The sequence below is a fragment of the Danaus plexippus genome, chromosome 26, assembly GCF_018135715.1.
Source record: "Danaus plexippus chromosome 26, MEX_DaPlex, whole genome shotgun sequence".
Classification (NCBI taxonomy): Eukaryota; Metazoa; Arthropoda; class Insecta; order Lepidoptera; family Nymphalidae; genus Danaus; species Danaus plexippus.
In genome coordinates, this window is record NC_083554.1 from 2,981,350 (window position 1) to 3,008,627 (window position 27,278).

Genomic DNA, 27,278 nt, shown 5'->3' on the forward strand with positions numbered 1-27,278 from the left:
AAACGATATAATTTACGAAAAGTTCCTTCAATACAAAAACTATTTTTTTATTTTAATTTTTTTTTAACTAATACCATTGGCAACTTTCATAATTAAATGAAAAGTCGGCTTATGTAACCTAAATATTAGAAATATGTTGTTATATGAACTACATAGAATTCATTTATTAAAATATTTTCACTGACATAAGCCATTCACGTGTCGTGCCCGAGGCACATGTATCGTATTTATTTAAAAATAGCTATAATTTTTCATTGTGTAACTCAGGAGGAGCACATCACGAGCTTTTCATTGTATATTCTTAGCGGAATATATTGCTATATATAAATAGACATAATTCTTGTATATGATACAATTTTACTAACCTTAAAAATGTGTTTTTATTTTTAAAAAATTATAAATTAATGCCTCTTATTTAATATATTATACATTTTCATACAATAGTTTTAATATCAAACTAATGTTTTGAAAAGGATTTTTAAATACCACTGAGTATAAAATAAATTGCTCTATAACATTACAAAATAAACCTGAAATACACTAAGAATATTTTTGCCAATCCCTCGCATTGCGGTGATCGATAAAACTTAAAATCTTTTCGGTGTAAGATGATGTGTGATATATTACTTGAGCGTGGCAGTTACCACGCGCTCAGAGAATAATCTTTGGGATATTATCAAGTCCTTCCTGTATTTTTATAATGTGTTCAACACTAGTTTTTGAGCTCGAATTTACCCGCGTCATTGCATTTTTGGATTCGGAGAAAAATATATGAAGTGTATTAAAACAATTTATATGGTAACCATCTGACAGCTTAGTATGTCTCAAGCAAAATACAACTGTTATGCTACAATCCTGTGGAAAATTTACCGCTTTTCAGGTATATTATAATTAATAACTCATGTCTTATTCTGCTATCTAAGCTATATACCTATAAAATTTCTTTCAATTCAGTTTAGTAGTTTTTGAATGAAAGATCAACAAACATTCACACAAACATCTTTTGAAACTTACACATTATATTGCTAGTAGAATTAATAGGCCCTTACTTTACATTACATTGTAAAATTACGTAACCTGTTTCTATGTAATTTTTTTTAATAGTATTTTGTAAACGCTGGAACGATAACGTCACTAACAGACGTCAGTGCTTATGATTTAATGAATTATTCTATACAACTTGACCAGACCGTTAATTATGAGTTGTTGGTAGGACTTTAGGTTTTAGTTCATTGTTCGTCACCTATTTTATTGAATTGAACTTACAATCAGAGACATTTTTAATAATAGATTAATCTTTATATTATATATAACTAATTAATTTTAGTTATATGCAAATATAAAACAGATAAAATGTAGAAATAATATAAATGTTAAGTAGAAAATGTTTCCTAACAGTACAAAAGCACGTCTTCTAAATACCGGTATTGTATAGATTTCAGAATCTGAAATATCTGAAGACCAACAACTATTTGCTTAGCAAATTTAATCATAGATTTGGAATTCATTTTTACTAGAGCTTATTTTACATTGTTCTTCTTAAAATACACTCAGTTTAAGTAATTATCTACTGTGATATCTTTAACTATGTGTTTTTGTGTATATATTTGTATCATAATATTTCACTTTCTAAAATTTCTAATAAAACAAGTGAAAAAAGCACATTAATTTAACGAACGTTCTTAAAGCAAGGCATTGTGATTTATTTTAAAATTCGTTAAAGCTAAATCATTTTATTACACAATATTATCGAAAATAAGATTAACAATTTCTTTTTAATATCTTTATAATTTTTCAGATTAGAACAAAGTTAAGATACATATATGACAATTCATTTTTTTATAAATTTGAATTAAACCAAAAAAGAATTTATGAAATAATACTCCGCAACTTTTATATACCAACAGATAATTTAAAATATATATTATAGCAAAAAATTTCATTACTTAAATAAAAATGAAAAGCAATAAAATTGTTATTATTGCTTATCTCGTTAAAGGAAGGAATAAGATGGGCGTGGCAAATTGCATCTGAAGATATTACAGTGCTGAATTATCTAAAGAAATTTATCAAATATTAGACTTTTTAATTAAAGAATTTTTTTATTCCTAGTACCAATAAGAAACGTTTAATATATCTGTAATACATAAATCTATGTACAATTTCAGGTTGCAAAGATCAAAAGCACTTTAATAAAGATCATTAAACTTTTGCGTAAAAACGAAGAATTAGCAAACTAGTGCCTAGTGATAATTGATTTTAGTTACTTAGTAAAGTTTAGTAATTAAATAGTCAAATATTCAATTTAGAAGGGACCAGTCGAGTGCGATAAATGTAATTATTGAACTTATTAGGCGAGCTTCATTTAAAAACTTTTGCACTTAAATTTTCAGTAGTTGTATGAGTACAAAGAAGCTCAAAATGCGTAAGCGATTTCAATTTAAACTTCATTCATTACAATCTTATGAAAGTAATTTTATTAACTAACTACTGTAAGTTGTACCACCTATTCCGTTTGATCTTAGAATTTCATTGTTATACTGGACCTATTTTTCAAGTACATGATAATAGTAGAAACAAATATTTTTATTGTTCATATTCGACATTTGTACAAGCACAATACAAGGTTTGCTATAATAAAGTTAGTAAGTTGATAAAGTAAAGATTTTTATCATTTGTACGAAATTACTGCACTAAAAACTTATTGGTTAAGTGTGAAAAGTTAAAAAACTTTTCATTTGAACTGTTGCATCCGTTTTTCCTCTTAATGTGCGGTGGCGTACATGACGACTAATAACATTTTGTTGACAATCCACTGTGGTGTGACAGAGACAGAGATGGAAATTACAAGAGCTGTTATTTATCGAATATATTTTATAAAAAAAATATTCAAACTTACATTTACATAATGATCACCATAACTTTTGTAATAATATATACAACTTTATTAGTTTTATGATTAAAATCATTTTCATTAAGTCGTTTTATTAAACAGAGTAATTAAAGCATATTATCTAAAAAGATGTCCAAGATTATCGTTTTGATTAGAATTGTTAACATGTTTTTAATTTATTAGAGGATACGGTTTAAGTTATTCACTTGGTTGCGATATAATTTCAAATAAATTAAACTTTATAGGTTTACAATAAAATTATCAAAAGATTATTTTAGCGGAACATATTACATCATGATGATGTTATTTAATGTAACAGCTCTATATAGATCCGCTCACCGCCTTCGCGTTGGGGTTAGGGACGTATAAGGGCGATCGCGGCACTTCTCTCCTCATTCGCGATCCAACTCGCCTCCCGAAAACTCGGGGTGGCGTCCGACCTATCTGACGTCTCTACTACCGCGCGCGTATGTATATGTTTTACATTATATTATTTTACACTTAAAAAAGAATTTCATTAAGTGTTTTGTGCCAGATACCGGTGAGTTCTGTGTTTTGGTGGATTTTCTATAATGAATTAAATATATTCATTGTAATATTATTTATTAAAATTTAAAATTTATAATCACAGTGTGAAAACGTAAAGGGGTATTTATTACTCAAACTCTTTGTATGTTGGTTCTGATGTTATTCAGGAGGCGTATAATGCCGACAGCTATTAATAGACACCCTAAATTATATGTATCTATTTCAATATTCAAACATTAATTTTAACCAACATTTTGGTACATTTAGCTTATTATTGTATATGCGTAATTTTCTTCTGTAATGTCGTGTTTTGTAATAAAAATGAAGTTAGTAAAATAACAGTTATGTTCAGTAATATCCAAATTGGAATCCAGCAGTGTCGTTTTAAATATTCTTTGTATTATAACAAATTATTAATATTGCCTTTAAGTAATTAGCTTCAGTCACCAGGGGTATAAAATACGAAATTTGTTTTGATAAAAACCACGAAGGTTAAAATTTTTCATTAAAATGATGATTAACATTTTTTATAAATTGGGATATAAAGATACAATAATTTTTGCTAAAGTAAGTTAATGGAACTCACAATTTATTAAAGTCAATGAAGATAACTGATTATTGTTAAATCTAGCTTATCTCATAATACAATATAATTAAAAACAAAAAATATTTTTTCACTTAAAATCTACTATGCTTATTTTTGCCGTTTCGTACTAATATATTCATAAAACTACAATTTACTGGTAATAACATATTTTATTTTATAACAGTAACATTTATATACATTTTTAAGTAATTTAGTTCGAATATTACATTCTACTCGGAATAACTTCATAAAATAATAATCATCTATTGAAATCCAGATTTTATGAAATTCTCGGAATATAATTAACAAGCTGTTTTTTGGTCAAAATTCTCGTTATATACAAAATTACCTGAAAAACGATCCGGTGTTTTTGTAATGGACCAAAAAACTTAATACGAAACCAAATTATTCAGTAAAAATAAATATAATTATCTATGTAGTTTTAAATATACGAAATATGTCATGTTTGCTTCATTACTTAATTTCTTTGCATCATTTTCATAAGCTCGAGTGGCTGTGCGTGGTTAAATGTAACTCTAGTGTGGCATTGTATGTCGGTTCGTTACTTTACCTTATCCAGGGCTAAGTAAAGTGATGGTTGGCACGCATCTTACTCGTGAACGGGTGCCATCTTGATTACTAGTGGGCTAGAATTTTAGTACGAGTTGTTTTTATTACGTTGTTTAATTCTCAGAGCCTTGATACGGCAATTTAGGACTTCGTTGCTGTTAAGCGGCGTAATTAGTTTCGCATTTTTCACTATTTCAGTTTTCAGACGCCACTAAAGCTTTAGCAGTTTGAATTATTTGTTCTAGAATTTGATTTTAAAAACTTGAGTCCTGTGTAATGGAATTTTAACTTTGAGGGGTTATAAAAAAAAGTTTTTTTTTTTTTTAGTACATACATACAGTAAAAAATAACCGTTTCGTTTTTGAATAAATACGTCTACATATACTGTGTATTTATAGCAATAAGTGAGTCGACAACAAATTGTAATTAATAAAACCCAGTTCATAATTCTTTTACTACTTAAATTCTTGTCACAATAGCTTTTGGAAAGGTGTTTCCATGTATTTCAAAGCTTGCTCATTACATTCAAAGAATATATAATGATGACTTAGTTTACTTACAAATTAAGAAGTTGACTTACGATTATTTCAAGATTTCTCTTTTTATTATAAAAAAGGCAATCTTTTACCTTCATTTTCTATAAGTATATTAACCAATCATCATATCTCTCCTCTTTCTAATAGAAAAACTTAATTAGTTTAATAATATATTTGAATATAACATCGAAGTTATAAAATAATAATTGATTTATGATAAATTATAAGTAGGTATTTTATTTCCACACCGAGAGAATTAAAGACTGGGCTTTGTTAGAATAAAATAACACCACGTTCAGAGCAAAGTTACTTTTTTCATACGGCTCCAACAGGAAACTATCTATCGCACTTCGTGTGTGCATTGTTCGGCTGCTTAGTTTATTAATAGTTGTAAATTAATGTATTTAAGACTCTATTTTCAGTATTATAGAGAAGAATTTACAACAGCATACTTCTTTAGTGCTATAAACGGGCGGATTAGTTTAGAAAGCTTACTAAGTCACAATGTCATATGCAAAATTGTAGCAATAATAGCTATCACTTCGAGAGTTTTTGAGAAACATTACGAATATTAAGAAAGAAATTAATGAAACAAAAATGCAATTGATTTTAATTAAGTGTTGAAAACACTTTACAAAACTATGTGTAGTTAATGGAATGGTTAAAAGTGTACCTAAATAATGCTTGACATTTAATTTATAAAATAAAAAAATTACTTCTAACTTACATGATGTTTCAGTTTTAGCTTCGAAATAATTAAAAGAATTGTTTTCTTTTTCAAATATAAGGCTGTTTTAGATATGGAAGATGTTTATTCGTATTACAAATTGTAAAAGATATATTAAAGGAAAAACATATTATGTCATAGCAATAGATCGAGTTGTAAGATGGCAGACTTACTGTATACGTAAATTAGATTTCTAAACGTTGAAGGAAGTTGAGACCAAGTTGTTTCAAGTTTCAATATTCAAGCCAGGACAATTTATAGTTTACATTGATATGAATTTGTAATATGATGTGTTTCTGTTCAATGAAAATATAATTGTTATATTGTTAGGCTTGCAAATTTTAAAGTTTAAATATTATTGGTTCCATAAAATTAGAAGTTTTCTTAGAAAAAAATATAGACAACACCGGTTTATATTGTTTGGTATTGAACTAATTTTTTTCTTTTTTATAATAACATCTCTTTTTAATTATCGATTTTTAGCATCTCTTTTTATTATTCCACAAAAAAATCAGCAAATAATTGAAAAGAATATGCTCAAAACGTTTTGTAAGAGTTTTTGAAATTTAACAAATTGGTTTATAAACTCTATTCAGCAAAACAAAGCCCAGAAACTTTAAGCGCACTTAAGACAAAGTGTTGGTGATTTAAATACCTGTTAGTTCCAATTTTAAAACTAAAATTCCGTTTGGTTAAGTCAAAAAGCTTAAATTGTTACCGACTTTTTTCTATCAATCGCCTTATAATATATAGATAGAATATATATTAGACTTATGTATATATGCTATAGAAAAGCCTGGTAAATAAAAAATTACTGCTATTACGAATAGTAATAGTGAATATTATTCTAATAAGAAAGTCACAAACACGAAAATTGTGGACAAAAAACGTAGGAAAATACTAGAATGACCTGCCAATACCGTTTCTAGGTCGTGTTCATGCTATTGCATCTGTATTGGATGATCTAAACACTACTGGATATACGCCAGATCTCTTATTGACTACTTTGTTTAGAAATTTCCCTCTAAAAATATATTTTATTTACAACACGTGTTTTCGTGTAGTAAGTAGGGTTTTTTAATACATTTTTACGAGATTATTTAAATGTACGCATAATTTGATAATTGTACGTACGCAACGAAAATATTAATAGCTACCATGAATTATATAGGTTACTGAAAAGTTGAAAGGATTTTAAGCTTTCTTAAAGGGTAATAATTCCATTACGTTGTTGAAAAAACATGGCGCTAGATGAAGCTCTTTAATAAAGTAATGATTAAATATTGAGATTTCTTGATGTATTTTCAGAAAACCGGAAGAATAGATTGTTTTTTTTTAATACAACTTCTTTTGTATAGAAGTAGCTTGTTAGTGTTAAAGATAAATTAATAACTCAAAAAATATTATGGTATTTATTAGAAACCTGAAACATTTAAATTCTAAATGAGGTAAACTTATTTACTTTTGATTTTATTTTAGTTTCAACCTAACGAATTTTAGCTTTTCATTCACATTCTGAACTTTTAAGCCTTTTTTATGTAGGTTCCATAAATAAAGGCTTAAAAGGTTTATTCCTCTCTTTCTGTAAGTTCATATGAAGTGCTATGAAAAAGCATGCGAATAGTATTTACATTCGGAAAATAAAATTCGTATTCGTACTTGTGTAGAGAAATTAACAGATTTAAACAAACGCCATTGTGGTAGGAAATAGTTGCGCGGATGTAGAGAAGGATATGTATATCTGTTTTGTTTGCGAATTCTTCATGTTCTCTCAGGAGTTGTGTTTTTATATAATGAAAAAGTATTAATAAAATAACAAAAAGTCTAGAAGCTTCTAAATCATTAATTGTGATCTGTTATGTTTCAATTTATATTTTACACAATTATTAGTGGTTTTACCTACAAATACTTTATGGAAAAATCTATTGGAGGTTTCTTTTTATTTCAAAGACGCCATTAAGGTGTGACTTGCTTAAAATTCATTTGACTTTAGCAAGTTAACAAAATCTTTTCGGAATGCAAAAATGTTTGAATGATGTTACAGAAAAATCTTTCAATGTTCATTGTTATTCCTGTAGTTAATTATGAACATTATGCTGGATGATAAAATATGCACTAAAGAAAGCATTATCGGAATGTTTTAAGTAATTTCAAATATTTTTAATAATCTTTGTTTATGGATCTTATAAATACATAAACGCTTTTACATATTTTCACTATTAAGTAGGGTTTTGAATAAAATCGCAAGAAAAATAAAATCTTAATTGAATAGTTTCGTGCTTCTTTATGTTTTTGTTATTTTTACAATAAATCACACTGATTGGAAGAAAATAACGTAATGCACCATTTCATTTATAAATGTATTTTTAAGCGTAGGCGGTTGTTGTTATCTGTCGGGCAGTAATCGCCTTTTGAATACACAACAAAAAAAAAACTTACGGATTAATCTGCCGCTGTTGATGGGGTCACGTTTTGACATCTGCTTGCTTATTTCAGCTTATATTTTCTTACATAATATCACCCTTTGTTACAAAAAGCATTTTGTAATTCATAATCAAATCGAATCATAGATAGAAAATAGATTTATAGATCAGCAGTGGAATCAGTAAAGAGAAAACCCCCTCACACTTAAATTAAGTATAATTTTAGGTGTTTTCAACAAAATTTGCATATTATAGGACCAACTGAAATTTTTATCTTACATAATATATATACACACACATATATGAGTGTGCGCGTGTGTGTGAATATACATATGACAAATAGACATCAATATGCTATTCGTGCTATATCTTGTCAATCGTGACTAATTTGGACTTTTATTATATATTTTCTTATTTCCCATGTTGGACCTTCCGCGGGAAAAGTATATTTACGCGTTGAAACCCAACCTCCAAAGCACTCTTGAGGGTATATATTCCAGATAAAGCTATCGATTCACTTGTGACGTAATATAAGGATAAGCTTCTATAATCCTCTGAAAATATTTTGCTGAGGGCGAACAAATACTGCGTTGGGCTGATAACCGTTGTTATTTGTTAAGGTTAGACCAAAGTGTCCCAAACTGTGTCAGGACGATTAATGATAATGATAGTGTTATAAAGCTTGTATTACTTACGTAAAAGGTTAATATTTTACGGCTGATAAAATATGTTATTCGGTTAATATAGTGTTCGTTGGCATCTTTTAGGAAGAACAAGATAATCTCCTTTTGCTGTCATTAGAAAATTGCGTATATGTTACTTTGCTTTTATCTCGTATTTTATATATTTATGTAAAGAAAGATAATAGTGGTAAATTAAGGCGATATTAAAAGCAAGGAGAAAAAACATTATATGTGATATAAGTTTTATAAAGAGGTTTTTTTTTAATTTATTGGCAATTTGGATGTATTTCGCTTATGAAATATGTTTAGGGTAATGTATAAAAGATTCTGGGTCTAAAAAACGAAAAAATATCCGGTAAAGATTCTGGTGTTGCTGATAATTTTGAAACTTTTTCATCACAGCTTAGTGGTAACTAATCTACTTAAGAAACCTTTCTGCCCTTGTAGAACATTCTGAAGATTTATTCAAATATTTTTTTAAAATTAAATTTAGGTAGAGAGAGGAGCTTGGACAGTGGAGGTGAGCGTTTAACGCGCGTTAGATAGAGTGCTCCTTAATACTACACCTGGGTCGCAAGTGCTAGCCACTGTTGAAGCTCCTCTCCCTGCAGCGCGATGGACCCGGCACCCGCACGGTGAATCCATGATATGCTGAGAGGTTTCCTCTAATCAACGTTCTTAATATCTTATGAAAAAAAAATTGTATTAAAAATTCTAATTAAAGCATGTTAATCCAAAGAAAACTAATGTTGTGTAGGAAATTTAATCAAATCATATTTTTGATATATGAGCAATCTAAGCTTGTTACAATTGGTTTTAACTGGGAGTCAAAATTAATTTCAGTGAAAAATATTTGTACCTCGATAAATAGTGGTAATAAAAAAAAGCATTTTTCGAAACAATAAATTTTATATTGTGTGGTCGTTGAAGTAAGAAATACTTTAATATTTCTCACAGTACCATCAAAATCTCACGCTGTAAGTAAATTTTATTAAAATTAATATTTCCTTATATATAGAGGCAATTATAGTTACATACAATTCTTTAGACTTCAATTAGGAAACAAAAATAATATCCCTTAGCATTTATCGTAACAATTCATTAAAAAATATTTAAATTGCCAATAAAAAGACTTTTCTTTTGTAACTCTATAATGATTTTTAAAAACTTTTAAAAACGTTTGTTTTCAAAATTATAATAGATCTCAATAATGGAATTTAAACACGCAAGAAATTTTCCTTAATAAAAGCCACCACAAAGTAGTTTATAATACAAAAACTAAATCCATCATGAGAATCTAATTAATCAGTAGGTAAGCTGAAAGCTTCGTATTGTCCGCTCCTTAGCGAACTCCCTGAGTGATCGATCATTCACTTCCATTTTATGAGCATTTTATTGGAGCACATAATCATAAATAGTTTATATAGTACACGCTCTATAGTATATTTCTACACACGGAAATATTTTAAACATCATTATTCGTGTCTTCAAAAATGTATTTAGCCACTTTCTTCATTTGCTCATATATTAATAAATTTTGGTGAGAAGGTTTCTGAGTCATATATTGTACAATGTACGAAATATTCCTATTTTTATATAAAATGTCATAGATAGATACACTGATAGATCCTTTTTAAATCTCATAAAACCTTAATTTTTTTTAATCATCCATGTTACTAATTCAAAGAGAAAATAACAATAAGAATTAGAATTATATCACAGACCTATTTTTTCAATCTTATATAGTGTAGAAAAAAAATAAAAAATATGTTTGTTGAAGACAAATATAATATAAAAATACAATCTGGTTATATTATAATACAATCAATTTATTTCACATTTCCGCTATAGCTATCGTCGGCTAGCATTTATTTTTGAATATTTGTACAGCGAGAAAACAGAATAAGTAATACGATTTTAAAATTGAAACTTTAGTCATTACGACAAATAAAATTTTAAAATAAATTTTTGACACTAAGGGTCCCGGTTTTTTGGTAGGCTAATCAAAAATTCTATGGGACTATTCATTATAGTGACATTAAGATGAGAAAATATAAGTTTTTTTCTTGATGATAAAAAGAAAAGCAATACTCACTATCATTAGGACCTGTATTTTCATAAGGCCCATTGTTTTTTTCATGTACTATCTAAGCTGACAATAGCTGATGAGTCTATACATCTCTAATAAAAAAGCCATCTTATAGAGTCGAGTTTTCGAAGATGAGTTTGCGTCGGCTTATTTTTATTTTTGTAGATTTTTCCTCCAAACTTAGATGGAAAGATTTCTTTTTAAATATATCTACTTGTCTGCTTATTAATGATTGAATCTTGATTAAAAATGCTTTTTTCTTTTTGTAAATTCTTGTAAGGTTATATAAATATTAAAAAAATATTTCTTTGAAAGAAATAGTTTACATAATTCGTTGTTTTCAAACTTAACTTAATACTTTTTACTTGTGTCCGTAACTTTTTTGGTTAAATTTTATTTTGAACGTAATATTATTTCACTTTCCCCTTTTGTAAACTATAACTTGAATGCCTTAAATCCATACTTGTTGTGAAATATTTGTAGAACATACAGAACTATAATATGTTAAGACAATTTTTGTTATACCTGTAATTTTTTATTTTATGGTAAGAGCCATTAGTTGGCAAATTAATGTTTTTATTAAGCCTGAAATAAATCTCTTTTCACATTTATACTTCCAACATGTACTTAACATGATCTAAATTTTTTTTTTCAATAAATTGTAAAATTACTATGAAGAATATATAAGAATACTCTTAGGGTTGTTGATTCTGATGTGTTATTTCAGAACAATATATGAGAAACGTAAGTTTGTTCTAAAGCGGCTGTTCGAGTTTTGAGTGCTTTAGAACAAAACACTCCTTGTCTATACAAAAAAATCTTATCAGTTATTTTATTAGAATGGTAATTTATCAAAATTTTTAGTCCAACAAAATTTATAATGTTCTATTCAGAAGCTTAACTCATGTTTACCGTCGTGGAAGATTTAAACTCTGGGTAACATACCCCTTGCAGATTCCTCTCATTCAGCTGGTGTCTTCAAATAGTTGGGATGATTATAATTCCACATTTGCGAGCATGGCAATAATATGATGATACTTTATACAGTAGTCTCATAGTTACAATAAAGTTTAGTTTTATTTCGTATTTTAATTTATATTGCTACATTGTCTTTATTGAAACAAAACAATTTCTCTCAAAATGTTTTAATATAGGTAGCCTGAAATTTTGGGGATTTACAACGAAAATGTACATTATTATAAATATGTATAATTTAGTTATTACTTACCTTTACGAATAGTAAGAGGATAATGTTTTACCCCATAGTAGTATATAGACAATTGATAAAATACAGAGCTATAAAGATCAAACATGATCTAAGAACGTCATAGCTTATACATGGAAAATTTTAACATAGCAATATTTTTTATAGTTTGTTTTATGCAAAAATGTATAAAAGTGGTGGAATTATTTAGTTTATCGATTGTTTCATTGTTTGCCTGTACTCTAAATAACGGCTCCAAGAAGACAACCTTTTCCTCCATCAGACTTGTGGAAGCCCTAAAAGAATACCTTAATCAAAATACACCTAAGGCTATGTGAATAGCAATAATGAATGAGGACTAGTTTATACGGTTTCCGTGGCTGTATTAAAAGAAAGCCTACGGCTTACTGTGATCGGCATCACAATTGGTTTTGGAATTACTTTCCTATGTTATTAGAAAAGGATTTAAGAAGTCTTATAATTAATAAATAAGCTATCAATTCAATTTTAAAATTTATTTGGCTACCGTGCACGGATCAGTTAATATTCTAGTTCACACTGTTTTTCACTTTTCAGTAATTTATAGTTTAGATTATCTGCGAGTTTACAAAGTATCAACAGGTAAATGAGGTTCAATTTATAAAACGTCAAAAATATGAATATGTTCCATGATAGGTTTGTAGAAAAATTACATCGAAAGTAATTTAATTTTGTAACATCAAAGCTACTAAAAGTTAAATTCAAGATCTCAATGAAAACAAAAGATTTGAGATACGAATCCAAGATATTCAGAAGGAGTCGCATCTAAAGGGTAACAAAACAATGTTTTACTGGAGGCAATAAATACTGATTTTCTTTGGCTTACAAAGAGCTAGTTTTGTTGTTCAAATATGGACTTTAAAACAAAAGAATATAGTTATATTCATGTTTTTACTTCTACAGGATATCTTACCCTTTTCATGTGTCAGTATGAAGGCAATAGATTTTAGGATAGGTACTTTAAGCTTCTTCACTTTTTCTAGATTTCTTTATTTCATTTGAAAGCCTAATACGATCTATGATGAAAGAGAATATTTTGATAAAAGTTATAATTTTTCAAAATAGTTTAAAGCTATTGGTAGTTTTTATACAAATAAATTATTATTTTCATAAAAGTATTGTATTTTCATGATACACTTCTCTATATTCTTAACGTTACTCTCCTCACGTTTTTTTCCAAATTGAAATATGCATAGTTTTAGATACAATATAAAACTTTTCATGTTAACATGTAAATAAACAAACTGTCATCAAAAAGCAATAGCGAGTTATTGATTTCGCTGGCAGAATCGAAATTTTGATTGAATTGAAAAGCCATGTCCTTTTGATTGGGTATTAAATCTGGCAAAGGTATTTGTTATACTTCTGAAAAATGGTTATGATCATTTATATTCAAATTGATTTAGTGAAAAACGATTCTCTGATTATAGTAATAAAAAAAAAAATAATATTATTATGCTTTTACTTGGAAAGTGAACTTTAAAGTGTATTATAGATCTTTTTACTTATATTCACCGCTCTAACGCAGACTTTTAATAGTTAAAGTCTGCGTAAGAGCGGTGTATTTATTGAGGCAATAATTAAAATCTATAAAAAATTATTAATCACTTGCTTATTAATACTTACCATGGCTACTGGAAGCTGTTTCAAGAAGTTTTAAAATCTTGATCATATTTAAGTATTCCAAATAGTAAATGTTGAGAGAAAATGTAAAGGTATGTTATGCGTTGTTATCAGCCTTTGGTTGCGATCAAATGTTGTGTACACATTATCGAAGCTACAAAAAGGGCCAAGGAATAGATACTTTGCATATATGAAAAGGTTGTCGCCGAGGAAATAATAAAACGACTTTAGGAATAACAAAGTAAACCGATCACAGAGAGATGAAATCAAACTCAAATCTGGCATTATCTACTTCTAGAAAAAAAAATGTTGAGAAAAAATTATAAGACTTTTAGTCCACTTCGTAATATCAACTGAAGGCCTACTTTATCAACAGATTTTTGGTTCTTGGATTGTGCTGTATTTTGCTAGTGTGTTATCTTATTCCGTCTGGTATGTAAATGGCGAGGTAAGAATGAATGAAATTAATGAATCTAGGGATTCAGGGGCATGCCCCTATGTATGGGCACGACTTGTTATGATTTATATAGCATATATTTATATGAGTTCTGTTTAGATGTTTGTTATAACTGAAGACGAACCCCTAATTTTTCGTATTTTAATAACATTCCTGAAACATTCCTATGTTTCAGTAATGATGAAATCCAGAACAAATTTGTTTGTTCTTTATTTCAGGGACTCTGGGCTCAAAACTTTATTTTGTGTTCTAAAGTTTCACAAGTTTTGCACTTTTCTTTAATTTGTTGATCCGTAAATGTTTACCCTCAGTTTTGATCATTGACATATGGTTATTAGTTTTAACGTTCGAAATAGTATTGCCTAATAAAAACGTATGTTATTTGTTCCACGATGGAAGTAAATTTAATTTTAAGTTGCAAAATTTATTCAACATATGTCTGGAATAGCAGACATTGGAATATTGATAGCAATTGGAATTCTCACACACACAAATATTTTAAATGTAAATAGGTAAAAAATCCAATGCAAATAATTATTTAACAAAATTCATTTATTTTCGATAAATGGGCATTAATTATAAACGACAGTAGTCATATTTTCACCAATCATTTGTGGCGGTTATGAAAGAGGTAGTTTAAAAAAATATCTTAACTATCTTTTATTTAACCTCAACATGGTTTTTGATTCGCTAAAACTTTTTTTCTTTGACAGTTGACAGATAAAAATATAAAGACTGGGTCACATTGAGACCTGATAAACTATATTTATATCTTGCCTTTATTGCAATATATATACACATTGCTCTCATTCTTCAAGTACGGTCTACATCTGAAGAAATAGGACAGAACCTACATATATATAAAATAAATAGTATATATATTTTTGGATATATATTCCGAAAATATTTTTTTATTAAACTAGCTGTTTGCTCTTATTCATACTTTCGTCAATGTTAAGACACAATTTAATTATTATCAGCTAAGTGATAAAAGAAAGCTAAAATCACACAAACAATATCTAATAATATGGATACTGATGGACAATTACAAAATAATTCTAAATTATGTTGTAATTTTCAATCAGTTACTTTAAATTAAAATATAGTAAAATTTATTAAAATTTATTAAAATTTATGTAATTAATGTATTATAATTAACTATTACAACTGGTACTAAAATTGCATATGCATATTGCGTACTGTAATATTAATAGCTTTATTATATAATCTGATTAACAGATTCATTAATTAACAGAGTCACGTCTACCAGAATAATGTATTGCTTGCAAATGAGAATATAAATTTGAATAATTTATGTGTTTTGTATGTAATCTTTCACATATTTAACTTAGAAGAACTAGAAAGATAAGTCAAAAAACTCTAAGTCGTTTTTCTATCTTTTGCGATCGTTCATTCTTGAAGCCTAAATTTATTTTTGAAAGTTTCATGAGATATTCGGAAGCTTTTTCCAGGCATTGGTTGTTTTCATGTACATAATTAAAAATTGAATTTATAATAAAGTTTAATACAAATACAATAATAAAATTGTCTAAAATTTAAAAACATAGTATTCACAAAAAATCCATAGTAAATTGGTAAGGAAAGCGTAGAAAAGTAGCTTATCCGGAGGTATGTTGATACATTGGTCAAATTAGGTACATTTTATTACTTGTTTTCCAATTAAAACGTTTATGGACTCCTTGACAAAAAAACTGCAGTATTGTGTTTTAATATAAAATTTTCACAAGATTTTGTCTTTAAATATAAAAATAAAAAATAAATTTTATAACCAGTGAAGTCTAAGTAAACGAAATATGCACTTTTAATATCCCATAAATATAATATTAATATGAGCTATCTCTTAACACACTTAATAAAGAAATATTAAGTAATAACGCTATAGCTGACACCAGGTTTAATTGCCACAATCAATTTACATAATTGGCAACACAATAGGTGATCTCAAACGTGATTTAGATCCTTATTTCTCTTTGTTTTGCCCATCAACATTTGGGTTCGGTTCACTGAGATTGGACTTGTGTTAATCTGATTAACAAGACGGTATGACAAATGGGATTAATTTACGACAGGCAATCAAATGGAAAATTCATTGATCATTACTAGGATTATATAAGTTTAATGGTCTTGAAAACACATGTAATTTACACGTCATTATAAGAGACATAGATTTATTTCGAGACTTAAAATATGATTAAAACCTGAAAAAATAATTCAATCCTTAATTGGGATTAGGTATTAAGTTTATTGTTGTGAATTTAATTTTATTTACATGATTTTCAGTTCTATCAATGTATGGAAAAATATTATTTTTTTAATGGAACTTTGAAAATCCAGAGTGATTGAAATGGAATAAAAATTAAGAAAATTTTAAATAGTAACATATATCTTTCAAGGATGTAGTAAATAAATTTTTATATAAAGGGACTGTATAAATTTATATAATAATATACAAGATACGAAAACGGACACACCAAAAGATAACCATCAGTCAAATAAATTGCAGGATAAAGGCATCGATCTTGTGTTCTTTTTCCTCAAATCTATTCTCACAAGATAAGACGTAATTTAGTTGGGGATATTAAACAAAACCATTGAGAAACAATACATTTGGTAAAATAGAATTGTTTTTCTGAAAAACGATTTGTGTGTTGACTTTAAATTAAGTTTTTGATATCTTAAATTAATCTCTAAAAAGGTTTATTTTTCTATTTCATATTTATCTTATAGCTGTACAAAGAAGTGGTATAATAATAATATAATAGGAAACGTAATTAAATACTTCTTTTTTAAATCTTATACGTATAGCTTAAGCCCTCAAAATCCGGATAAGACAAAGAATTGTGTCAGTCACTAAGTGGTCACGTACTATTTTCGGAGATAGTCAAACAGATGAGGCAGAAAAATAATTAAGCTGAAATACCGTTTGGTATAAAATTGTGATTGCAGGAAAACAAAGTTACAAAAAATAATAATACGCTTTTGAGTTAATTAATTCCTCCGTAACAGAGAAAAGAAATATGTTAAGTTGTAAAAGTATGTAGGCTGTATTTGTTCATAAAATTATTAAAAAATATATCTGATCAAATTTAACATGGTCTGGTAATATTCAACAGAAAGTTATGAACTCTCAAACACAAGGAATATTTCTATAATAAGAAATGCAATCAAAAATTATAAAAATATTCAAATGATGTGAATATTTATTTATATATGTGTTCTGATAAAAGTTATAAAGCACTTAATAGATGTTTTTAAGGTTCTCTTATTACTTAATTCCTAGTTAAAAAAAAACTATAACTTAGATTTATTTATTTTTTTGATATTTTGTGCTATTAAAATTCTTTACCGTATGAATAATCTTGAATAGATCCAAGATTTCCGCGAGTTTTATTCATTTAAATGAAACTAATATTTTTCGGATAAACTACGCGTGATTTATTTTTGTAAACTACATACTCCCGACGTTTCGGTTACTTTTCAGAGAAGTATGTAGTTTTTTAGAAAAATAAATCACGCGTAGTTTATCCGAAAAATATTAGTTTCATTTATATGAATAAACTTACGATAAATTTTATTCATAGTAAACTTGACTTGTAAACATTTTATTGAATTTATCGTCACAAATTTATTCGTAACTACGAAGAAAGTCAAGTACCTGATAACTGTTATCAGTTAAACGAGCTGTTATATTGAAAAAATGTAGGCGATGGAATTAATTTTGTATGGGAAATTAATATGAGGAATGACTATAAAAGTTCGATAAAGTTTTAGAATAATGAAATGCTGCCATGCTGTTAAATAAAAGCTATTTAAATGAAACTAATATATTCCGGATATAATACGCGGATTTTATTATTTAAAAACTACAAAATCCCGACGTTTCGGTTACTTTTCAGCAACCGTGATCACGGGCAGACGAGATGCCCGATGCCCTAGAAACGAATAATAAAATCCGCGTAGTATATCCGAAATATATAAGTTTCATTTAAATGAATAAAACTCGCGAAAGTCTTAGATCTCATTAAATAAAAGCTGTGTTTCGGCGTAAGATATTAATATCAAATAATGTTATTGATATGGTAAATACCATTCAATTCAGAAGAAAATCTTGTGTGCCTTTAATGAAATAGAGGTTCTATCTTTATGTCGTGAGAGACCTTTATCAGACAGACACAATTATGTTACCGGAAACATACATAAATTACCGGAAATGTATGAAATCAAGGAATTGTATACAAATCCTAGGAAATGTGTACAATTCGGATACCATTTAGGAAATGTATAAAATATTATTTGAAAAACTATTTAATGCATACATATCCTAGGGAATGTATAAATTTCCTCGGAATTGTGTATAATTCCAATATCGTATTGGGAAATGTATAAAGTAAATGTTTTCTGTAATAAAACTTACAAGTTTATTGTAAGTAATAAGTAACATTACAAATGTATTGTAACTTGTTAATATTTTTTTTATTATAATACTTTTTGAGACAATCGGGTAACAGTCATACCGTAAAATAATAATAATATAACCTAACCTAACCAATAATCACGAGAAGTCTTTCTAGCATATGTTTTTCCCGTAGAAACTTCTTCAATTAACTCTTTATAACGTTCATCTTCAATAAAAGCAGTGTTTTAAGCGTTTGTTAATATTTTTAATGACGCCAAAGTCCTATAAAATCGCTCTTTCATAAGCGCGATGCGTGATTCGGCAGCCATTTTTGAACAATAGCGACGTGACAGTTTACTAGGCACTGCGCGATCGCCGGATCAGGCGAAGCAATACCCTCCCCTCGTCCCGCTGTCCCCACGTACCCACCAATATCTTAAATATTTGACATTTCCGATTGCTATTTAGGAAATGTATATATTTCCTAGGAAATGTGTAATGTGTAAGTATAGTATAATTTATTTCACACATTTCCGTGTGATTTTAGGAATTAGATACATTTCCTAGGAATTGTATACAATGACGGATTACATATATTTCCGTTAACATATATATATTTGCCAGATCTAAGTTAAATATAAATATTTGTACAAAAAAAATTAAATGAACATTTTAACTGACTTATTAATAAAATATATATTTTTTATTTCCGTTACCTCATTGTTGGTTATCATTGTAATACAATGTTTACCCAATTTTCATACCCTTGGGAGTAAAAGAAAACTGGCTTAGGGAAAAGTTATTCCGGTTAACGAATAGCCAACAAAAGCTTAAAAGAATTGCTTCTAAAATGGGAAACGAGCCAGAGACAATATAAACGAAGCACGTTTGGGGTTTATTACGATTTGAGAGATGATCGCATTAAATACTGTAGGCTCTATTTAATATTATACAGTACTACAATTATCATTTCTTTTTTTTCTTTAATGTCTATTTGTGGATTATTCTTATACTATATATGGCTTTCAGTATTGTAACTTCCGGTGTAACGTAATTTAAGAGTAACATCAGAGCATCTTCCCTGGCACAATTCCAGAATTAAGCTCGTTATAACAGAATTATGTGATATGTTCTTTGTACCCTTAATACGACTTTTCATTGTTTATAATATTAAGATATAAAATTGTGTCAGTCAAATGGTAGGATTTAAAAGTATTATAAGAGATGTCTTGCCTTTTTTATATACTTAATGTATTATATTTCTTAAAAATCATAGATTATTGATATAAATTTATTACCAATACGTTAAGAATTATATATCATTCAAAGAGACTTAAGGTGTAAATATTTCATGGCAATTAACGAAGCCCAACGAGTAAAATCACCGGTCTTTGTGGAGATACCCCCGAGAGCTATTTCACGGATCGCAGCTTGATCCTCATTTGCAAACTGATTGAGAGTTGTTTGCATCTGGTATCTGCTACCTGATTGGAATTGAGCTACTATCTCAGAGTTAATTGTGAATCTCAAAAGAGTACTGAAACTCGCCTTTACTTAATAATAAACGATCCGATTTATAAATGTTAGTAGTAAAACACTTGAGTAATGTCATTTGCTTTTAATTTAGGTGAATTAATTAGCTTATATTTTTTTATTTTTATTACAAAATAAATTGATACTTGTTTATATCACAATTGTTATATAGTTATTTAAAAACAATATTATTCAAAATTAAAGATTTGTGTTAAAAGCTAATATTAAATTAAATGTTTATTGTTTATCCTGTTATTGATTTAGTGGCTATCATTTATTTATTCGGTTCTAATGCCATTGCGAAGCGTGGCGTGCCATCCTTGTGATGCCGGTACTTCGCAAACGTAGCATGACGTAGTTCGTAGCTACGACCGCACAATGTTAAAGGATATCGCAATTTCTCTTCCTATAATGGTTACAATAATATCAGACTGAAGATTTTTAAGGTTTTATATTACAAATATTTTATATGAACATTAATAAAACGTAAAAATATTATAATATTAATGCTTCAATAATATAAATTATAATTCAGTTTTTAAAGCTACTCAATTACATTGTTCAATCAAATTAACATATCGGTAGGTAAATACGACTTCAATCACAGTATAAATAAGTAAAGGGTTACTTGAGTAATAATGATATATCGTAAAAAACTAATTTGTGAAATTGGATATTAAACAAATACAAATATTATGGTTTGTAATTTTAACAAAATCAATTGAACTCTTTGAATGAGAAGCATATTATATTTCCTTCCAATCACAATTTGGGGGACTTTAATAAAAGGGTGTACTGAGACTTCGTAGCCTCGTGGCTCTTACTGCGATAATGCGTTCATCACCTACAACTTAATTTGCACCTTAACGATGCGTAGAATAACAGCCAAGCATTATCCAGTCGAAGTTAAATGAAATCAAATATGTATATATATTTTTATATCTCATATATTCCTAGATTATACTATCTAATCTGATTTCGTTCAAAAATTAATTTAAATTGATTGATTAGTTTCTATGTAACTAGGTTTAAAAATTAACTCAAGTTTATATTGTGGTTTTGTTTTAAGTTTATAGTATTAGAAGTTAAAACACGTCTAGAAGAGTTAAAGGAACTATAAAACGTTTTACGTGTCTATTTAACGTAAAAAGATGACGTCTATAGTAAGTGCCTTTTACATTAAATCGTTAACATATCAAAGTGGATGACATAAGCGAGGCTTTTACGTAATACGCAAAAAAAATTACGTGAAAATGCTTTCAGTGCTCAGTTTATAGTATAAATGTACCTACACAATTAAATTGCTAAGATTTTTCTTGGATGTTGGTATTGAAAATTATCTAAGGAAGATTTGATACTGAAAAAGACTCTGTACTATTTTGTTAGGATTGATGATACAAATTCACATAGTACGTTTCTAGCAAGTTGATTCCTAAATGCACTAAGTATATCAGTTTAAATATAATGACTCCAATAGAAATGAAGGAAGCTATTTAGAAGAGAATCGTCTTAATGTTGTAAGTTTTACGACGGTATCACTTTTTAAAGTGACGAAGGTAATTGGAACCGTTAAAATTTTCTTGCGGATAATTTTATACAGGTGTATAAAATGGTACCAAAAAGGATGAGCAAAATAAACACGACTGAAAAGAAGATTAATTATTTAAATTGATTGTTGCTAGGTCATTGAACCCTATAAAAAGGATTATTAATTTTTAATACATAGGAAATCTGATAAAATATCGTAAACATAAAAAAATATTAGGCACAAATATTGTGTCATTAAACACAACAAAGAGATATTAAATAACGTCAAACATTACTTCAAAGTAAGCTACAGCTTAAAGGTCCAGAAAGTATCAAACGACCTCATTTTGTTTGATATTAAATACTTCAGACATTTGAACGATCTACCAGCTTTGCAGAATTATGATGTCGTACTTCTAAATTAAAATGAAATGTTTGAAAACTATTTGAAAATAGTAAATCCCCGTATTCTATATATAACAAAGCACTGTATTTTTTACTTTCACTTGGTGATCATTTTTCTTTATATAACTTCTCAACTTCGGATTTCGTAAAATAATTAACCCCTGTTATCTCGTTTTCTGAGAAACAATAGCAGTATTGTCTTCCACTAACATCTCTTAATGTTTGTCGTTGGCAGTTGTATATAATCTTTATATTATCACAGATAAAATTTTTGCTCAAAAACTACTGAAATGGTTTTCATGAAATATTTAAGTAATACTATATTTATATGACTTTATAATGAAGACTTAAATAAATAAACAAAATGCGCTATAAAGCTGTAACAAGGAATTGGTAAATAATACTAATTTTATTTTAATTATATATATTATTTTAATTTAAAGGTTGGATTTGAATGATTTTGAGACATAGAACATAAAATTAAATACCAACATTTTCCCATTACTTTATAAAAAAATAAAACAAAGAAAAAACAATCTATTTATACTGAAGGCGTGTAATATCTCTTAAAGGAAAAGCTTTTACGTTCAATAAGGTTATTAATTGTTGTCTGCTGAAGACAAAACAAATTTCACTAAGAAAAATTGATAGGCTCATAGTCTTGCTATTTTATTAAATTATAAATAAATATTAAAATATTTTATCATATTGGTCGCTCTTATAAATTGGTATTGTTATTCAAATGAAACGGTGATTTTGTGTTTGTGATCTAGATATTGATATTAAAAATTGTATGAAAGATTAAAAAGAAACTTGGCATATTTTAAGGTATCATTCATTAGTACAAAGTGTATATATATATATATATACACTTTGCTTAGGTTATAAGATTATAAAGACGAGCATTATTTCACCTGTTGCATTTCGCACTACATAACTTAGTTGTCTCAATCGAGATTCAAATGCTCTACTTGAGAAACTCTGAATATGTTTTATTATATTTTGTCTCATACTGTCAGATGAGTTGAAATTCTACAAAAAACTACCAAGAAAAGACTAAACAAAACAAAGAATTAATACAAAAAACTGTATAGATTGGAAATGATTTTAATTATTTTGTCCTGATTATTTTATTAAGAAATACTTAACGGTTAATAAATATTTATTATAGAAAATTTATTCAAATCAAATAAATATCATCAAAGTATAATATTTTTTATAAACCCTTAATATATTTATGTTATGATTTATTTAATTTTATTAAGCAAAGAGGCAAAAATAAAATGAGGCAAGTAAATTGCTTTCCTTCCCTAATTTCCCCCAAGTTTAAGAATATTCTCACTTGTTGTTGTCACAAAATGGCGCCGCGCCGGTGGTATGGCTGAGATTATGAAACATTTTGCCTTATCTTAAAAAAATGTATATCGCTGTATTTTGAAAATAATTCATTTAAGTGTCAATATATTCTAGGAAATAAAAACTAATTGCCTATCTAACAAGCCTCGGATAGCTAAATAGCGGAAAACGCTAAGATCTGAGTTTTCAGATTGAAAATTCCCTTGATATGTATATGTGTTAATGTATATCCATCCAGGGAATTTTCAGTCGGAAAACTCAGATCTCTATATGCTAAAATAAATAATAAAATGTTTATCAAGCTTACGGTAGACAATAAAAAGATTTTAAAATTATCAACTGATAAACGCATATTTTAAAAATTACTTTAACATAATTAATTTCTCTTATAATGTTTACTGCGATCGAGCACTGACAACATTCCCTGAAACAAATCCTTCAATTATTGTTTAATTCAATTACTTTTGTTAAGTAAACTTCAACCTCAACCTTCAACCTCTTCTTAACTAAACCTTTCACCAAATTAAATTTCGGCTCTTTAATCGGTTAGAAAGCCGTGACTTCCTCACCTCTGATTATGTCTACATTATTAGATTTAAATTTATAATGCATTCAAAAAATATAAAGTCATTAATTGCGATGTTATAAGGATAGGATTCATATGTTGAAATAATATTCTCGACCTTGTCTAGAACTTTCACAACAAACTAGAGTTGTGTTTGGTCATAACTTTGAATAAACTTTGTCGTTAGTAGAGCGGCGTCAACAGTTATCACAAAAGTTACCAGTGAATAAATTTTTTTTTATATTTTTTAATATAGTACTTTTTTTTATTATTATTCTTTAAAAAAAATATTTCTAAAAATAACGAAGGATAGTATAGCACATATAAGACAAATATATAAGGATCTATAAAAGCTGTGACTAATTAATGGATATTGATTAATATTGTATAAAAACTTAGCTAGGTTGGAATCAAGTTCCAATGGTCACTAATGGAATATAGACTTTACTAGTAGAAGGGCAGAATCAAAGTGATCTCATTAATTGGTTATTAAAAGCTACTTTAACGAGTTCCAATTAATCAGTACACACTATGAGTAACATTTATGTTTGAGGCGTTAACGGGATATGCAACTATTTTTTTCTTGTCATCAACATTAGCTAATAATAATAATTATGTAAAATTTTCGGTGACTACATTTCGTGTGACGTACTTACTTACCTATATAATGACATAGTTATTTACTTATATAGTACTTGAGTAATATTTAGGAATATAATAAGTACAGTTAACTCTGAATAACAATCTCCTTGTTTCACAAATCAAACTTTTGTAAAATTTATGTTTGCTTCAAAATTGAAAATCGTAATAACACTTTTGAATCTATATTTGATCCTTTAAAACGACTTTCAATTATCTAATACTAATCTTCAAGTTAAGTTTATCGTTCGTTGCTTAAAGGATAATTTATATATTTGTAATGTAAAACATAAGAATTTTAGAAATAAATAAATATTTAACGGTTCATGATTATTTTAGGCAAGCAGCGGTTGGCAGACAGACATTATGGCGCGCGGCAGCGCTATCATGCTGGCTTTAGCAGTGTTTCTACTAGCTGATCAGTGCTCTCATGCCTCGTATATCGATCCAGGTAAATTTAATATTAAAATTTTTAGGAAACAAATTTAAGACACACAGACCCTTTATTATTCTATTCAACATCAAAACTTTAACTTTATTATTAACTTTAAAAAATATATTTTTAAAACTATCTAAATAACATGCTTTTAAGTTGCGAGGGAAAAAAATTATCCTTAAAGCGTGTAATACAATATATTCTTTTTAAAGGAGACGACGACATTGAAATAAATGGCCCCGACTACGATGAAGATCCCTCTGATTTACAAATCTTACAAGATGTTGGCAAGTAAGTTCAATAAAGACCGCTTGGATAGTATTAGGAGATAGAAAAAATTTAAATACTTAATTGAAACTTAAATGAACATGGAATAATCGATGAAATGGATTTTAGGCAACGCGAACACCGCCATATATCAACAATAATTCTTAATAACTAAAAAGTCCTGTCACACGGACAGAAACTTAGGTTAGAATTCGATGATATGGTTTCAGACGATCGTCGCTGATCTACGTTTTCAGGCGTGCGTGTATTCGGCGTGGCGGCAATTGCGACCACCGACCAGGGGACTGTTGTCATTCTTCGTCGTGTCGATGCAACCTTTGGGGCTCCAATTGTCGCTGCCAGCGCATGGGGCTCTTCCAGAAGTGGGGCTGAAACTACCGTTCCATTGCCCGCGGCTACACCATCCGCCGCCCCAACGACCATCGCATTATTACTGGACCCGTTGCGTTAAAGCTTTACTTCTTATTCACCTACTTCATATCTTCGAAAATTTAATTATAAAAACAGGGACATAGACTTTATTTTGGAGATATTTTTTGGACCATTTTTGCTAAACTTTGGCTAAGATGTTCTTTTCTTTATGTTCTATTTGCTCTCTTTTGCTATGATTTTTGTCTGATTGTGTCGGGTGTCCGCTTACATGGTTGGGCAATCACCCAGCCTTATTGCCCAATCAGTACGCTCTGACATTAAGCCCGGCCAATTAGAACCTAAAATTGCATCTTGCTGCGGGTTCTTGGCCTATAAATTTACGTTAATTTTTTTTTCATCCTTGAACCCAAAGCTTAGATGCAATCTTATTCTATCGCAATGTATGTATGTAGAGTTAAATAAGCTAAAAGTAGAAGCAGTAGCTAATTGGTGGTAAACTTATGTCAATAGGAAGTAGAAAATATTGATGGATAGAAAAATATTAATGTAACTTTTAAAATAAATGTTCTAGTCATTTAAGAGACTAACGGTAAAGAAACTTGGTGAAAGACGCTATAATAAGCCTTTGTATGAATTAACGCCACTTATTTGCGATTGGCAACTTAGTATTTTAAAATACCTATTAATGTGTCAAAATATATTTCTAATATAATAAATAAAACGAATCTTAAATATTCTATGTATCTCTCGAACGGGGGTATATGGTATTGCAGCCTAGTAGAGTCATCTATATGTTGTTTCTTATTTATATCCCTTAAGGGAATATAATTGTACTACTACTATATTGGAATATTGAAAATGATATATTATATTAATAAATGTTTATGGAAGATACTATATTTTTTTATTTTCGATAACCCTGAATATTAAATTAAATTTAATCTACTGTGCTCGATAAAAATTAGTATTCTTTTTTTATAAAATTTCAACTGTTTATCTATCAATTAAATGGAGCGATATATTTTATATACAATCCTGATTTGTTTGAAATTATAGATTGAACCTCAGTCCTGGTATGTCTCTAAACTATTCTGATAAACAGATACAAGCGAGTGAAATGTGTGGAGTTCTAAGGGTGACAGTCATTAATCTTAATAATTCTTAAATTCACTTTCGTTCCTTTGTAGTTTTTCAAAGATGTTTCCGTTTGCCTGAACAGTCGCAATGACCAAAACATAAACGTTTTGTCTATTTAGGGGATCCCGAAATATAAAATCCTTTAATTTTATTTTAACCACTGATTATTAGAAAACACATAATTTCTTCGGATGACGTCACATTCATATTTTTTTTTTATTATACACTAAACGTCTGAAAAAAAG

General features: G+C 28.2%; 2 protein-coding genes across 3 annotated transcripts in view; one reads left to right on the plus strand and one right to left on the minus strand.

The window, feature by feature from the left end:
* Positions 1-27,278, minus strand: part of LOC116774388 (uncharacterized) — a 229,889-nt gene that overhangs the window by 49,261 nt on the left and 153,350 nt on the right. The window lies entirely within an intron of this gene.
* Positions 3,269-26,790, plus strand: LOC116774432 (U8-agatoxin-Ao1a-like). Of its 2 annotated transcripts, none has more exons than XM_032667162.2 (4): positions 3,269-3,360; positions 25,140-25,251; positions 25,449-25,527; positions 25,734-26,790. In XM_032667162.2, the coding sequence occupies exons 2-4, from the start codon at positions 25,167-25,169 to the stop codon at positions 25,894-25,896; spliced, it is 327 nt and encodes a 108-aa protein (XP_032523053.1). In that variant the 5' UTR covers positions 3,269-3,360; positions 25,140-25,166; the 3' UTR covers positions 25,897-26,790. The 2 variants fall into 2 exon arrangements, with proteins under 2 accessions (XP_032523053.1, XP_061380907.1); XM_061524923.1 differs by having other exon boundaries at positions 25,761-26,790.

Bases quoted from the DNA above. Each gene is read 5' to 3' on its own strand.
- LOC116774432 (XM_032667162.2), top strand. From the start codon at position 25,167: ATGGCGCGCGGCAGCGCTATCATGCTGGCTTTAGCAGTGTTTCTACTA. The intron at 25,252-25,448 runs GTAAATTTAATA...TTCTTTTTAAAG, and splicing joins TGCCTCGTATATCGATCCAG to GAGACGACGACATTGAAATA. The intron at 25,528-25,733 runs GTAAGTTCAATA...ATATGGTTTCAG, and splicing joins ATCTTACAAGATGTTGGCAA to ACGATCGTCGCTGATCTACG.